The sequence below is a fragment of the Acanthopagrus latus genome, chromosome 4 (assembly GCF_904848185.1).
Source record: "Acanthopagrus latus isolate v.2019 chromosome 4, fAcaLat1.1, whole genome shotgun sequence".
Taxonomy (NCBI): Eukaryota; Metazoa; Chordata; class Actinopteri; order Spariformes; family Sparidae; genus Acanthopagrus; species Acanthopagrus latus.
Window position 1 is genome coordinate 16,498,376 of NC_051042.1, and position 13,438 is coordinate 16,511,813.

At 39.0% G+C, this 13,438-nt stretch overlaps 1 protein-coding gene across 7 annotated transcripts in view; it reads left to right on the top strand.

Moving 5' to 3' along the window:
- LOC119017747 (protein diaphanous homolog 3-like) overlaps positions 1-13,438 on the top strand; it is a 170,003-nt gene that overhangs the window by 64,319 nt on the left and 92,246 nt on the right. For 4 of the 7 annotated variants that reach the window (XM_037094715.1, XM_037094719.1, XM_037094717.1 and 1 more), the window contains exons 20-24: positions 3,281-3,313; positions 4,312-4,407; positions 7,981-8,075; positions 10,454-10,555; positions 12,844-13,083. In XM_037094715.1, coding sequence (XP_036950610.1) covers positions 3,281-3,313; positions 4,312-4,407; positions 7,981-8,075; positions 10,454-10,555; positions 12,844-13,083 — 566 coding nt within the window. The remainder of the gene's footprint in view (positions 1-3,280; positions 3,314-4,311; positions 4,408-7,980; positions 8,076-10,453; positions 10,556-12,843; positions 13,084-13,438) is intronic. The other 3 variants (XM_037094720.1, XM_037094721.1, XM_037094722.1) reach the window with 1 other exon arrangement.

A 13,438-nucleotide genomic window follows, 5' to 3' on the forward strand; every position in this document is an offset into this window, starting at 1 on the left:
CACTCCTCTGATGCTAACCTCCTGTCTTTACCACTGAGGACTAAGCACCGAATCTGACAGAGCCTTGTCCATAGCTGCCAACTGGAATTCTCTCCCCAAACACATCCAAGTTTCCATCTGACCACACTTGAATCACTAATCAAAACTGACCTTTTTCAGAACTGCTTTGAATCTATAATGATGTTGTTTTTTAAATATGTCATCTTTTGATAACTTCTTAGATGTTCGTAATAGTTATCCAGTACGTGAGCTTTCATTTGACGTGTGTGTGTGTGTGTGTGTGTGTGGGGGGGGGGAAGTTCCAGTAAGGCGTTTTCTCTGATTAGAAATTCACCCTGATAAGATGAAGTGCTGGTGTGAGTGCAGCGGGCTGGGGAGACGGAGGAGATTTTGGTGTGTGTGCGTATGCGTGTGTTTGCGCGCGTGCGGGTGAAGGGTGGGGGGTGGATTTGAGGTGTTACTTGCTTGTCTCTGAGGCCTGCCTGTCATGTACAGCATCAGTCATGCTCTTTCACTGCAGTTTTATTTCATCCACGATTCCCTTTAGTGCTTTGACGGCACAATTCACTGATACAGCCTTAAGGGAGGTGCTACTGTTTGGGAAGCATTGGTGTGCGCAGTGTTACATATTGTCATATTTTTGTCAAGTGCCTTTAAACTGTGGCAGAGATTGGATCAAAAAGAAGTCAGTAGAATTATTACAAGGGAGAGGGGTGGATAACTATTCCGTTGCAGCCTCATCTAACCCTGCAACTACACATTCTTTTTTCTCTTTCAAAAAGAGAATACAACTTTTCTTGTGTACACAAGACACCACATTTTTTTTAGAAGAGGAACACAAATATTAACACACATATTAAGTTGTTTGTTATTTACTGTGTGAATTGTGTAAAATACTTTTCCCCCCAAAATATGCTACACAGGATGTAAAAAAGAAAACTGAGACTGACCAAATTCCTCTCTCTTCTATTTTTCATACTAATCTCTCCTCCTACATTGTTCACAGTCCCACCATCAAGCTGACATTTATCTCAAGCCTCCATTAAGTGGCCTTAACTTGAAAGTGCTTAGATGGAAGACAGCTAACACCGTGTGCTCCATGGCGGAGCAGAGTGGGCCTTTCAACGGAGACAGCTCAGTGTTGGCGTCTGCCTCTAATGCATTGCGCTCTCCTGTCTTGTGATGGAGTCCTGCTTTCCCTCTCTCCGATATCTGATCTCAACTTGTGATGTTAACTGTGGTATTAGTCGTGGCTTCGTTTGTATTTTACATCTTACACAGTTGCGCTTACCGTTTGATTCGTTCTCGCTTGGTCTCTTCAAACTTTCTTATCCAGCAGTGCGTCTTCATTTCTCGCAAATTATTGTTGGCCAATCCCTCCGTCGTTAGAGCTCTACTGTAGTCGCTCTATTTCCACTGTGATCCCTTGCTTTTCTCCTGCCTCTGTAAGACATTTGATGTGATGATGCAGACTCCCCGCTGCTCTGCTCTCACAAGTGTATCCCTATCTTCCCCACTTCCTGCGTGATAGCGCAATCTGATAACTACAACAGTCGCCGCTTCCTGTGATTGATTAACCAGTGACCTGTGACCCCCCTGTGGGCCATTTTAATTGGCTGATGTATAATGAGTGGGCTTCCCTGAAGAAGAGCTGTTTTAAGGCCAGAGAGGATGAGGGGATGAAGCTGGAAAGGAGCAATCTAATTAGCTGATTTAACTGATAACACCTGAGGCAGGAGAGAGAGAGAGAGAGAGAGAGAGAGAGAGAGAGAGAGAGAGAGAGAATGTCTGTGTGTGCGTGCGTGCAAGTGTGTGTTATTTGATTTCTACCGTATCTTATCACTATCTCGAACAATAGAAATGGATGCAGCCCTGGAAGTATTAGGTGAGGATGATTCATGAATTATATGATCCCAGTATCCCAGAATTATAGCATCCCAGTATGTTTTTTTCATGCACTCAAAGAATTTGGTTAATACTCGGGCACGCCGTGTGTCTTTGTGTGTGCGTTTGTTGGTGTAATAAATGAGATTCTGTGAGGCTATACGTTATGACGAGTGGATCAATACAACATCTCAATGCAGTAAGCTAGAGGCTTTCATGGGTTAGCTGCTTATATTGCATCCAAATACCCAATAATATCAAAGTCAAGATCACATTCCCGTAAGAATAAATGCTTTGGTTCTTTACACTGTTTTTTAAAGTAAATATTGACATCTTTACATTTTGATCGATTTCATTTACGCAGTATAATTTAACAGGGTTTCATTTGCTTTTTGTACTCGTGCCGTTTAGCACTCAATGCATTCACTGAGACCATCTTAAGTGGGGCTGCTTGTTGAATACACTGCATTTAGACAAGTGGTTGGAAGGCTGTAGGAAACAGAGCAGTTACTGTTGTACAGGCAGACATTGCAAGTGACTGATATAGTGACTGCTGTTCTTCATACCTATTTAAGCCACTTTGTTTTATTCTTTATCTGCCGTTAACCTCTTGAACCTCAATTTCCTGTTATCAAGCATTAAAGTCAGAAAATAGATTTTTAACCTTATTTATATATTTTTGTTTCAACACTTTATTGAAGTCACACTGTGATGCTTAAACTGACAAAAAAAGAAAAGAAAAGAAAAATCTGTAAACAATTGCACGAAATTCAACACACCAAAAACAATAAACGACTATTCTTTGAATGATGAAGAATGGTTTTGTCATTTCGTCTATAATATGTCAGAATATGGTTTCAACATCATGTCACAATTTCCCGCACCCCAGAGTGATGTATTCAATTTGCTTGTTTTGTCCGACCAACCATCCAAATGTCAAAGAAATAACATTTGTAGATATGGATGACATTGCTATTTCTAAGTTTAAAAAAATAAAAATAAAAAAATCTATCATGTCGGCTTGAATCTTGACCAAGATGCACTTCTGTCCCCTTTGAGGTTGTTGAAGTTTTTATTGAAATTGCTCAGGTAATTATTCTTCGGCAGTTTCCTGTTTGATGTAGTTGGTCTTTGCTCATCTATTCAGCCTTTTTTCATTTAAGGTTTTACAGTGTATTTGTCCTTTCCTTACTTGAAAATCAAAAAATAAATTTTATATATATATATATATATATATATATATATATATATATATATATATATATATATATATATATATATATATATATATATATATAATCTGTTATCCTCTCTCCTCTCCCTTTTCCATGGTACACATTTTCCATTGTCCTCCTTTTCTGTCATTTGCATTCTCCCCTTTCTCACACACTGAAAGACTGTGAGGAGAGTGTACCAACAGAGGAGCCACGTAAGTCCAAGCATAGCTCAATGTGTGGCTGTGTTTGTGCATTTCTGTGCTGTGCTTTAGGGGTGCATGTTTGTGGACATGCTAACAGCCTTTTTCTGCGGGAGCTCCCAGCGTACCTCTTCACTTTTTAATTAGATGCAGGATCCCTGAAAGAAGACCAAACCCATGTGGAGCAGTAGAAAATACCTTTCCTGTGGGTTAACCCTTGTTCTCTCTCCTCTCCTCTCTCCTCTCACCGCACACACCATAATTACAGCACCAGACAATTACCCAGTATACTCCTGGGATGCACATTTTGTTCTCTTAATCTGGTGTCTTAAATAATTAAAACCAACCATGAACTCCTCTTTGTGAGCGTGGCTCAAGAGGGCTGTGTATGTATGTGTGCGTGTCTATCTGTGTCTTGTTTTGTTGTTGAAATCCAGATGTCATGATGCCTCTCCCATCTAGCAGTAGCACATATATCACATTTTCAAGTATCTGGCTTCATGTGACCCAGAACAGATTTACCTTCACCTTTAACCTGATTATAGTACGTGCAACATTGTGTTTACGGAACAGCAATAGCTCATCCGTACCTCACTATGTCAGCGATGTGATCACAACACTCTCCCATAATCCTTTTCTCTATGCTTTTCTAGCAGTGAGGCATTCTGTCATGGCAGACTGTGTCACTGTTGCTTTGGAAACTATGTAAACACCAAACAAAAAAAAAACAAAACACGGAAATCTTCTTTGTGGTTGAATTTTCAAAATTTCTAATTTGACACAGTAATAGAACTCAATAAATGAATCAAAAGCAACTGGTCAGTCTCCGCATTCCACTTACATTTGACCCTTATGTTGTACCTGGACTGAAAAATGATATGTAAATCCCATAATCTCGCTATATCTGAATTTGTGTGTACTACAAACATGTATGTCTGTCAGTAATACAGTGCATGTGTCTGTGTACATGTATCCTCTGTTGAAATTAATTCAGTGTTTTTCTTCATCAGCCAAAAAAGAAGAGGAGGATCTAGAGGATAAGAAATCCATAAAAAAGAGAATTAAAGAGCTCAAGGTTCTCGATCCGAAGATTGCACAGAATCTGTGTAAGTATTTATATCCTTTTCAGCCCACTCCTTCCAAGGACTGGATTTACACATACCCATCGTAGTCATGATGCTACCCTTTACAGGCCGTGTCTGTAGTGATAGCCTCCGCAGCTCCTCACAATACATTATGCACTCACTTTTCCCTTTGACTCACTTAATTTCACCTCCTCTGTCCCTTATTACATGTTCTTTACATGTTCTTTGGCCACGATAGACAATTTGTCAGTGAATCACTTGAAACTTCGCTTGTCGTTATAGCAAGTAAAGCAAGACCACACTTACTCTGAACCTGACCGTGGCTTCCTCTGACTCATGTTTTAGCAAGAACACTCTGAGTTTATTAATGATGTTAAGCAGCCATTAAGGAAAGGCGAAAAAGGAGAAAAAATGTTACTATAGTGGTGATATTGAGCTTTCTTTGTATTCTTTGTATTGTATCTAGATTCAGTTTATCAGCTCACCCTAAGATTCATTGCTGGTGACAGTTACTGTATTCTACACAACATTGCATCAGGTTGGGTGTGCAGCTCTAACAGGAAGACGTGACAGGCATTGGTTTCTATTCATTTATAAAGCTCTTAATGGCAATATGCCATCATCCATCTCTTCTCTCTAAACTGGTCCAATAGTCCAATTATTTGTTCAAGTTCTTGGCTGATACTCAGTGTCCTGCATGCAAACACTCCATTTAGGGAAAAAAAAAAACTACTTTTAATCTTTGTGCTGTGCACAAGACTGACAAGGATATATCAAAATTGTACCTGTAGGTCAGATTTTTTTTTCTTCTGCTTGAAGTATACTCTTGACGTCAGTGAAAATGTGCCCATAACTTTATTATTATTATTCTTTTCTGAAAAGTGAACTATGTAATTTTGGGGATGACATTTCAATCAAAGGAGAAATATCTTCATTTTATGATTAAACAAACTAATTAAAGAAACTGACAACACATTTGCGTACTTTTACTCTGGTTATATTTGCTGGACCCTGCTGCCTTTCTAGCTTCAAACAGTGTTCTGGTGATCATATTTTCCTCTGAGAGGAGCTTGTTTATTCAGTTATCGTACAGATAAATATCGTATGTATAATTACCTCATTAATATTTGTAGATATTATATTTCTGAGTTCATATTTCTTCTCCATAACTGCATAATGTGCTTATAAATAAAGGTTGAGTTAATAAATACATGAAAAAGGCATGTGGGTGTCTGCTGCAGCACACTGAATGTATACATGTGCTATACTTGTAATGCATACCTGTATACGCTCCTATTTATCCATCAAACTGTTAGGTGAAGCATGTAAATGTGGCATATGTGTGGATGTGAGATCACATATACTATCAATTTGTGTGAACGCCACATCTACATTATATAGAATGACCACCACCAGCACAACGCTTTCGTCACATGCGTGAAATGTCTGCAACTCTGTAAATTGTTGGTGTGCCCCCAGCGGTTTGGACAGATATTAGACGTCTTTAATAGGGGCAAGAGAAGCTTTTGACCTTAGATGGCTGAACCATTTGAAATCCTGTACTCTCACACAGATGCACACATTTTAATACATGCACACAAGACGACTGCTTCTTAAAGCGACTGGCTGTAATGAGGATCCAGCTGATCTCTTAAGCACTTCCAGGTCTTAGCACCTCTCTGGCTTATATCAAGGGGAGCTGTGACCTTTGTTTCATGTATTAAAAGAAAATGAGACTAATCAGCCCAGTAACAGTGATAAATCATGCAGCAGAAATTATAGAGCAGCAACGAGGAGGGAACAAAAAATGGAGCGTAGGCAGTTTATGTGTTCCTCCATAGGAGGTAAAGAGTCTGAAAGCTTTGATTAAGACTGAGAATGAGTATGTGAGGTTTTAGTTCTGTTGCCCAATTGATGCTGTCGCTGGTAAGATACTGAGCCACTTTATTCCAAGGCATGAGTTAGAATGACATTTCTGCAGTAAACTTACAGAGCTCGCTTATATCACGATATATCACAAGGTTCAACAGGAGCCGGAGGAGAAGTTAGTCAACCAGACCTCCACTCCGTGCGGTTTTTATTTTAAACTGTTTGTGCTGGCTATAAAACTAGCGACCCCTGCTTTTCTTAAAGTTACCTCAGTAGTTATTAGTAACAAAACATTTTATTGGTTTGCTGGTCCTTAAAATAAATCATTAAGCATAATGCTTTTCTTTAGTACTACCCTGTCTGACACCCTGCACACCTGCTTCTGGATTGTCTCACAAAGTTTTCTGGAGTGTGATTTGTTTTCCCTCCATGTAAAGAGTTGCCGTAGACAGGTTGTACTGACAATGACATTGAAGACAATGTTGACAAATTCGTCAACTATTGGATTCAATATCAGGATCGGTGCAAAGTAACTAGTAGTTAAAGTTATTTGTAAATGTAGTGGAGTGAAATGATGAACTAAGTACTATATTTGCTGTTAGTTAAAAAAAAAAAGTTCAGAAAATGGAAATACTCACCTGAAATACTGGTACCTCAAAATTGTACTTTAGAGCTTGAGTAAATGTAGTTCTTTACATTTTATCCCTTATCTTTCGTAAAGTTCCGGAGCCTCTTTCTACCACATATTCTATTGCCACTCGACTCCAAACAGACCAGTCAAAGTGACACGCAGAGGCAGGCAGAACTTCTGTCCACTTGTAGGTTTAATTGGTCTCCAGAGAAACTGATGTATGGAACTTGTACATAGTCTTAAAAAGTTTCTAAAAATGTCCGTTTACTCCACTCCCCGTCTTTCTCTGTGTGTGCGCATGTGAGAGGGAATTTGTGTGTCAGGGTGTGTGCGTGATTATGGACTGGTTGACTTTTTTCCCTCAAGTAACCCATCCTCGGCTGTTTTCCTAATATACTTGTTTTTTCACAACACACCTGTTGGCCAGTAACACTGGCATAATCTCAGAGGCTTTTAGTCACACACATGTTGCTTATACCACAGTTTTACCGTCCTCAGAATGTGTCAGATAGACCAGATGTCTCCAGTTTTTCTGACAGGAATCTTATGTGATATATCTAGTCTTGCATAACTACCAGGCTTTACAACTCCTTAACCTGAATGAGGTGTGATATAACCAATTTGCATGTGTTACCATCATAATGTGTGCGTTCTCATTGCATGATTATTGTACACACTACGGTAATTGTAATCACCAAAATGATGGTTATATGAGTTTGTTTTCCCACAAGGCCTAGTCACACATCTTTTCACTGCCATGGTTTTGCTGATCATTCCACTGGCTTGACTAATGACTTATCCCGACAAGGCATTTGTCATTCAGTGCCTCGTGATACTGCTTGCTTGAGGATGTCATTTTTGCTAAACCAGTGTAATTTTGAACACTTTTTCTATTTCCACTTCTGGTTGAGTCGAGTTGTAATGCATCTTTATTATTATTTTTCTTTGCTTTCTACTTCGCATCCTTCAGGTGTCCTTGCTATCCTTTTCATTAAATTTATATTTTCCTTGATTGATTTGTATGACCAAGGTTGCCATCAATCATTTTTATCTTTACCGTTTATGTGTTGCTCCTTTTATTTGTCTCCTTGTAGCCATCTTCCTGGGTTCCTTCCGTATGCCTTATCAGGAAATTCGTCGGATGATTTTGGAGGTGGATGAGGAGCAACTCACTGAACCTATGATCCAGGTAGAGAAAGCTATGTGAAGTTGTTAAAATGTTGAGCTCCAATTACTCAAGTGAAATTAACAGATGATATTTTAGCTCTGAGATCGACAGAGTATTGTAAACCAACTCAACCTGCGTTGTGCACACACCAACTCTTCTCTGTCGTCTTGATTGTCTGTACTTCAACTCAGTACTCAAGTATCGGGCATGTATAAATCCCACAGAATAGCAGGTGCTGAAGAACCCATTGATAAGAACATGAAATCTGTCAGTAGATACATTAGTGCTATACTGAAATTGAAGCGTAATTTTTAAAATTCTATATTTCTGCTGTTCTTTTTTGTCACATCTTTACAAGTTAACTTTACAGCCGTGACATCTATGTGATTAACACTCACATTTCATTTTTAATACCATCTGTATAGCACACACTTAAAGAAAGTTAAGTCTGTCTTTGTTCGTCTATCTGTCTTTTTCTTCCTCTTTTATATGCCGATAGAATATCCAGGAACAGAGCTCAATGCCAGATGTACTGTTTATAGGCTCTTTGTCCGTCTTTTTTTCAATGTTTTGTTGTCTGTCCTTGTCGACTCTCAAGTTCTGAAGAAATTTCTGTTTAATGTTGTGCAGAATTGAACCTGACCATTACTCAAATCTTATTACTGATATAATTTAGATTTTAATGTTTATTTACATACTGAGTGGGACATTTTACAGTTGTAAACTAAACTTGTCAGTATTGGAAAAAAAAAACTGCAAATGTCTCTTGAGCATTTCTGTGATGCAGTTTCTCATAACCTTTTAGTCCGGCTCTAATTCACATGTTAATACTACATTCTTTTATTATTTTCACTTCACAAGCATTTTAAAACTTAAAGCCAGCTAAAAGATCTATGTGTGTGTGTCTATCCATCTCTCTCTCTCTATATATATCTATCTATCTATCTATCTATCTATCTATCTATCTATCTATCTATCTATATCTATATATATATATATATATATATATATATATATATATATATATATATATATATATATATACACACATACACACACACACACAAGGTTAGTGACACAGTTTGCCAGAATTTGAATTGGAGAGCTTGTTATAGATATTATGAGAAATTCGAAATTACATTTTAAATGCACTGTCTCCAGTTTGCCCAGGTCTGCACCAACCTGTTAGCTGACCCTAATCTCCCAAAAGGAGTGTAAGGACAGAGAGGTCGACAGTAGGAAGGGGCAAATCAGCACTAAGATTTTAAATACAATTCTCAAGGACACAGTCACAGTCTTTTCAACTGTTTCTACAAGATGGAGGCTGTCAGTTGTCTTCCTGGGCAGTCCAGCAAATTACAGGAATCTGAACAACTGGAACAGCACCAATAAGTATTGTATAAGTACAGTATGTAGTGTACACTCATCAGGATAAATTTAAATGTGCAAAATTGGAACAAAAAGGGCTTAGAATGTGTGCACCAGATGCTGAGGAAGTTGATTAATGCGTTGGATAGCTGAGTATAGACAAATAAACAAAAACAAACCTGAGCTACCGATTTTACATTTTAAAGAATGAATTTAATCGATAATTGTTAATTACAACACACAAATAATTGATAGTCGTTAAGGAAAATTCCATTAAACCGCATCAATAAAAAACACAAGTGATGGAAACTACAACATTTGTCCTGACTCCAGGCATCTGCAAGAGATTTTCAACCCAATTTAAATGCAGCAGGCCAGCATATTTACCACATAGTAGCAGTATATGTTGAGATGGCTGTTAATTCAGATGGGAAGACATTGCAATCAACATGGTTTTAATTATTTAGCATTTATTCCTCTTGGCTGTATAAGAAGCCCAATCACTTTCATTTGTCTATACAAATATACATAGCCTTGAGGATATAGTCAAGGTTTGAAAATAAAAGATCTTTTATTGCATTTACAAAGCACATTTTTTTTTTTTTTTACTGGAGCCCACCAACAGGACTGAATCTCACCAAAATGCTTGGCTTGTAAAGAAGCCTAACCTACTGCCATCCTATTTGTAAAGTTGAAGCAGTGCTAGTCCTTGGGCTCCTTCTAAATGAAATTCAAAGGAACACCACATTTCTCTGCAGGCATGGACTTAAACAAACCACATTTCTTCTGAAACCTGGGTACAGCCAATCCCTCCAAGGTGTAAACGGCTCAATTTTTGGACACTTTGAATCATGACATTTTTTTAACAATGAAAAGGAAATTTTGACATGACAGTGAGGAGGCTTTAACGTCCCAATACAATTAATGAAATGTTTCTATTTTTAAATAAATTCATGCTGGTTGCTCATCAATGCTTTGCTTTCTTCAGTGATGCTTCTAACTTCTTTTCTTCCTTTCTTGTCTCTTTGTAGAACCTTGTGAAGCACCTCCCAGAGCAGGAGCAGCTCAACGCCTTGGCCAAGTATAAAGACGAGTATGCAAGTTTGTCAGAGCCTGAGCAGTTTGGGGTTGTGGTAAGTAGACACGCACACACACACACACACACACACAGTCACACACACACACACACACACTTACGAAGTTTACTTACGATGAATAAAGTGGTTTAAAAGATTGCGTAATTATGCATTATGTTGTTTTGTAAAGCTGGTTTATTACTGTAGTGTAAAATAATATAAACATGACTTGGCATCATATATTGTACTGCATTACTATATCACCTTACTTTCTCTTTTCATCTAAGTGCACACACACACATGCACACACACACACACACACACAGAGCCCTTTCATATGTATATCCTAATCCTGAGCTTTTTAAAATTCTGTCTTCTTTGTAAGCCTTAAGAGCAAAGACAGGACACCTGTGGACTGCCGCACTAATTTATGCACATTAAAGAGCAGCACCGCTACCTAATTATGTCTGCATCGTTTTCTTAAAGACTTTTCAAAAGTGGTTTATTCAGAATTATGCATGAGGGGTGCAGCACTTTTTTCCCATATTTTGTGCTTGACTGGCAACCAAGTTTCTGACAAAACATGCAATCTTCTCTCGCCACATGCACCCACCTGTTTTGTAAACACATGTGAGGAAGAATCTTAGCACTGAATGAAATGCAGTGACTGAGTGATTGATACACAACAGCATGGTCAGCTGTTGTGTGTACTTCATCAGGGAGAGATAGAACAAAGAAGAGTCTGCTTATATAAGGTTGTTCCACTGCTGTGCCCTGCGTGGGCCCAAGGAGGCCTGTGTGCTTTCACCTATCGGAAAAGCTCAGGTTCAAAGGGAATTTGAAATTCACCATTGTGCAAACACACGCATTTTATCTTGTCTTTTCTCCATGTCTGCCACTCTTACACTTGATTTGAACTCTAGGTTTTGTGTAGCTGTGCTTAATGGTAGTCTCTGTTCTAAGGAATATATATAAGTGCATTGATAAAGCCCTTGACACATTGGTATGTTGTCCTGTTATGTTTCTTTCTGCAGTGCCATGAATAAGTTAAATTATTCTATGCGACAAGAAATCAAGAGTCCAAAAAGCTCTCGATCTTCCAGCAGATTATTAATTGCCATAATGTGTTTACGCTAGTCAGCTTCGTGCACTACAGTGGCTGTTATTGCTGTACATGAGATTTACAGACTTCATTTCAGTCCCTGAAATCTTGGGAATCACTCTGTTTACCATCATGCTCTTCCTGCTGGCTCAACTGTACTCACAGCGCTTATGATTGACACTGCTTTGAAATAAAGTCTTTCATCTCAGATTTAAATTGTTGTTGACACTCCACAGAGACATTTATCACAACTTGCCAAAATATTTACTCACATTAATTTGTTTTTACACTGTATGGTACTTCATCTCGAATTCACTGTTCACACTCTCCTGTCCTCTCATGCTGTTAATACTGCCTGCAGCAGCTCAGTTTTGTCCAGTGCCCTCTTTAGCCTGTATCGAAGCTAAAGCTGTGCACATTCATTTTGAAGGCACACTGTTGTGATTTCTTCTTCTCCCTGCTTTGCTTATCACAGTTTATCTTATGTCTGGGCTCCATCTCTGTATTTTGCTTGGTTTTGGCGCACCTTACTTTTTCTTAATATTGTCAAAATCTTTCTTTTCCTGTTTCCTCTCTCTTCCTTTATGCTCATCAAGACAACCACACACATGCTCGCTCACTTGTTCTCTCACTCCCTCACTCACTCACTCACTCACTCACTGACTAAAATAGCCATTTGATAACATTACAGTAGCTATAATTAAACCCTTGATGGAAGACATCAAACCGCACAGCCAGCTGTTGTGTGAAACAGACAATTGGAACCTGCGCCCCTCCCCTCCACCCCACACACATACACAATCACTGTTGTGGCCAAGCCCTGGGCCCAATGCAATATTTTCCAATTTTCTCTAATTGTGTGAGAGTGGTAATCCAAGGCAGCCTATTGTATATTCCACCCCCTCTGCTGCCTGCCCTATATGGACACTAACTCCACAATTAACTTACCAGACCTGGGTCCCAAATCAAATCACTGACAGCATCTATTACTACTGCCTAGCAACACTTTCCAGCATGCCGATTGCATGAATTTCTTTTTAGATTACAAAGTCTAAATGTGAGTGTGCTCAAAGTGCAATTGAAGTCTTTCTAAGTTTGACCATGTTCTCTGACTTTGTTTTGCTTTTCTGACATAATTTTCCTCACTCTTGCTTTCTTCTCTTTTCTATAATTATCACTTTTCTTATTATTCTTTTCTCCTTAATGCATCCTTGTTTCCTCCATTTCTGTTCTCCTATCCCAGATGAGCAGTGTGAAGCGGTTACGTCCTCGCCTAAGCCACATCCTCTTCCGGCTGCAGTTTGACGAGCAGGTAAACAACCTGCGTCCTGATATCCTGGCCGTAAACGCAGCCTGCGATGAGGTCAGGAAGAGCCACTCCTTTGGCCGCTTGCTGGAGCTGGTGCTGCTGCTGGGAAATTACATGAACGCAGGCTCACGAAACGCCCAGTCATATGGCTTTGACCTCAGTTCTCTGTGCAAGGTGAGGACAGAAATGCAGACCATACATCAACTATATAGATACTGTATGTAGTCTTATATCCTTGCAGTGGCAGTGGGTCAGTATACAAGGGATGCACGTTTGAGGACAAAAGCTGATCACACAAACCTTTTGAATCGATTTTCCACACCTGTTTTTGCATTACATTTTTTACACATTACACATTTTTTCTGGTCTCTGCATGTATAAGCTGGTCCTCCCTGAGCCTGCCAACTCCCAAAATGAGGAAAACAAGTGGTTCCTGCATGGTCTCTGCAGCCCACCTACTGGTAAAACGGCACTCCTTCAGGCTGTTCAGATTCAGCTCCTTTCCTTATGTAACGAAAGGAGTCATTTA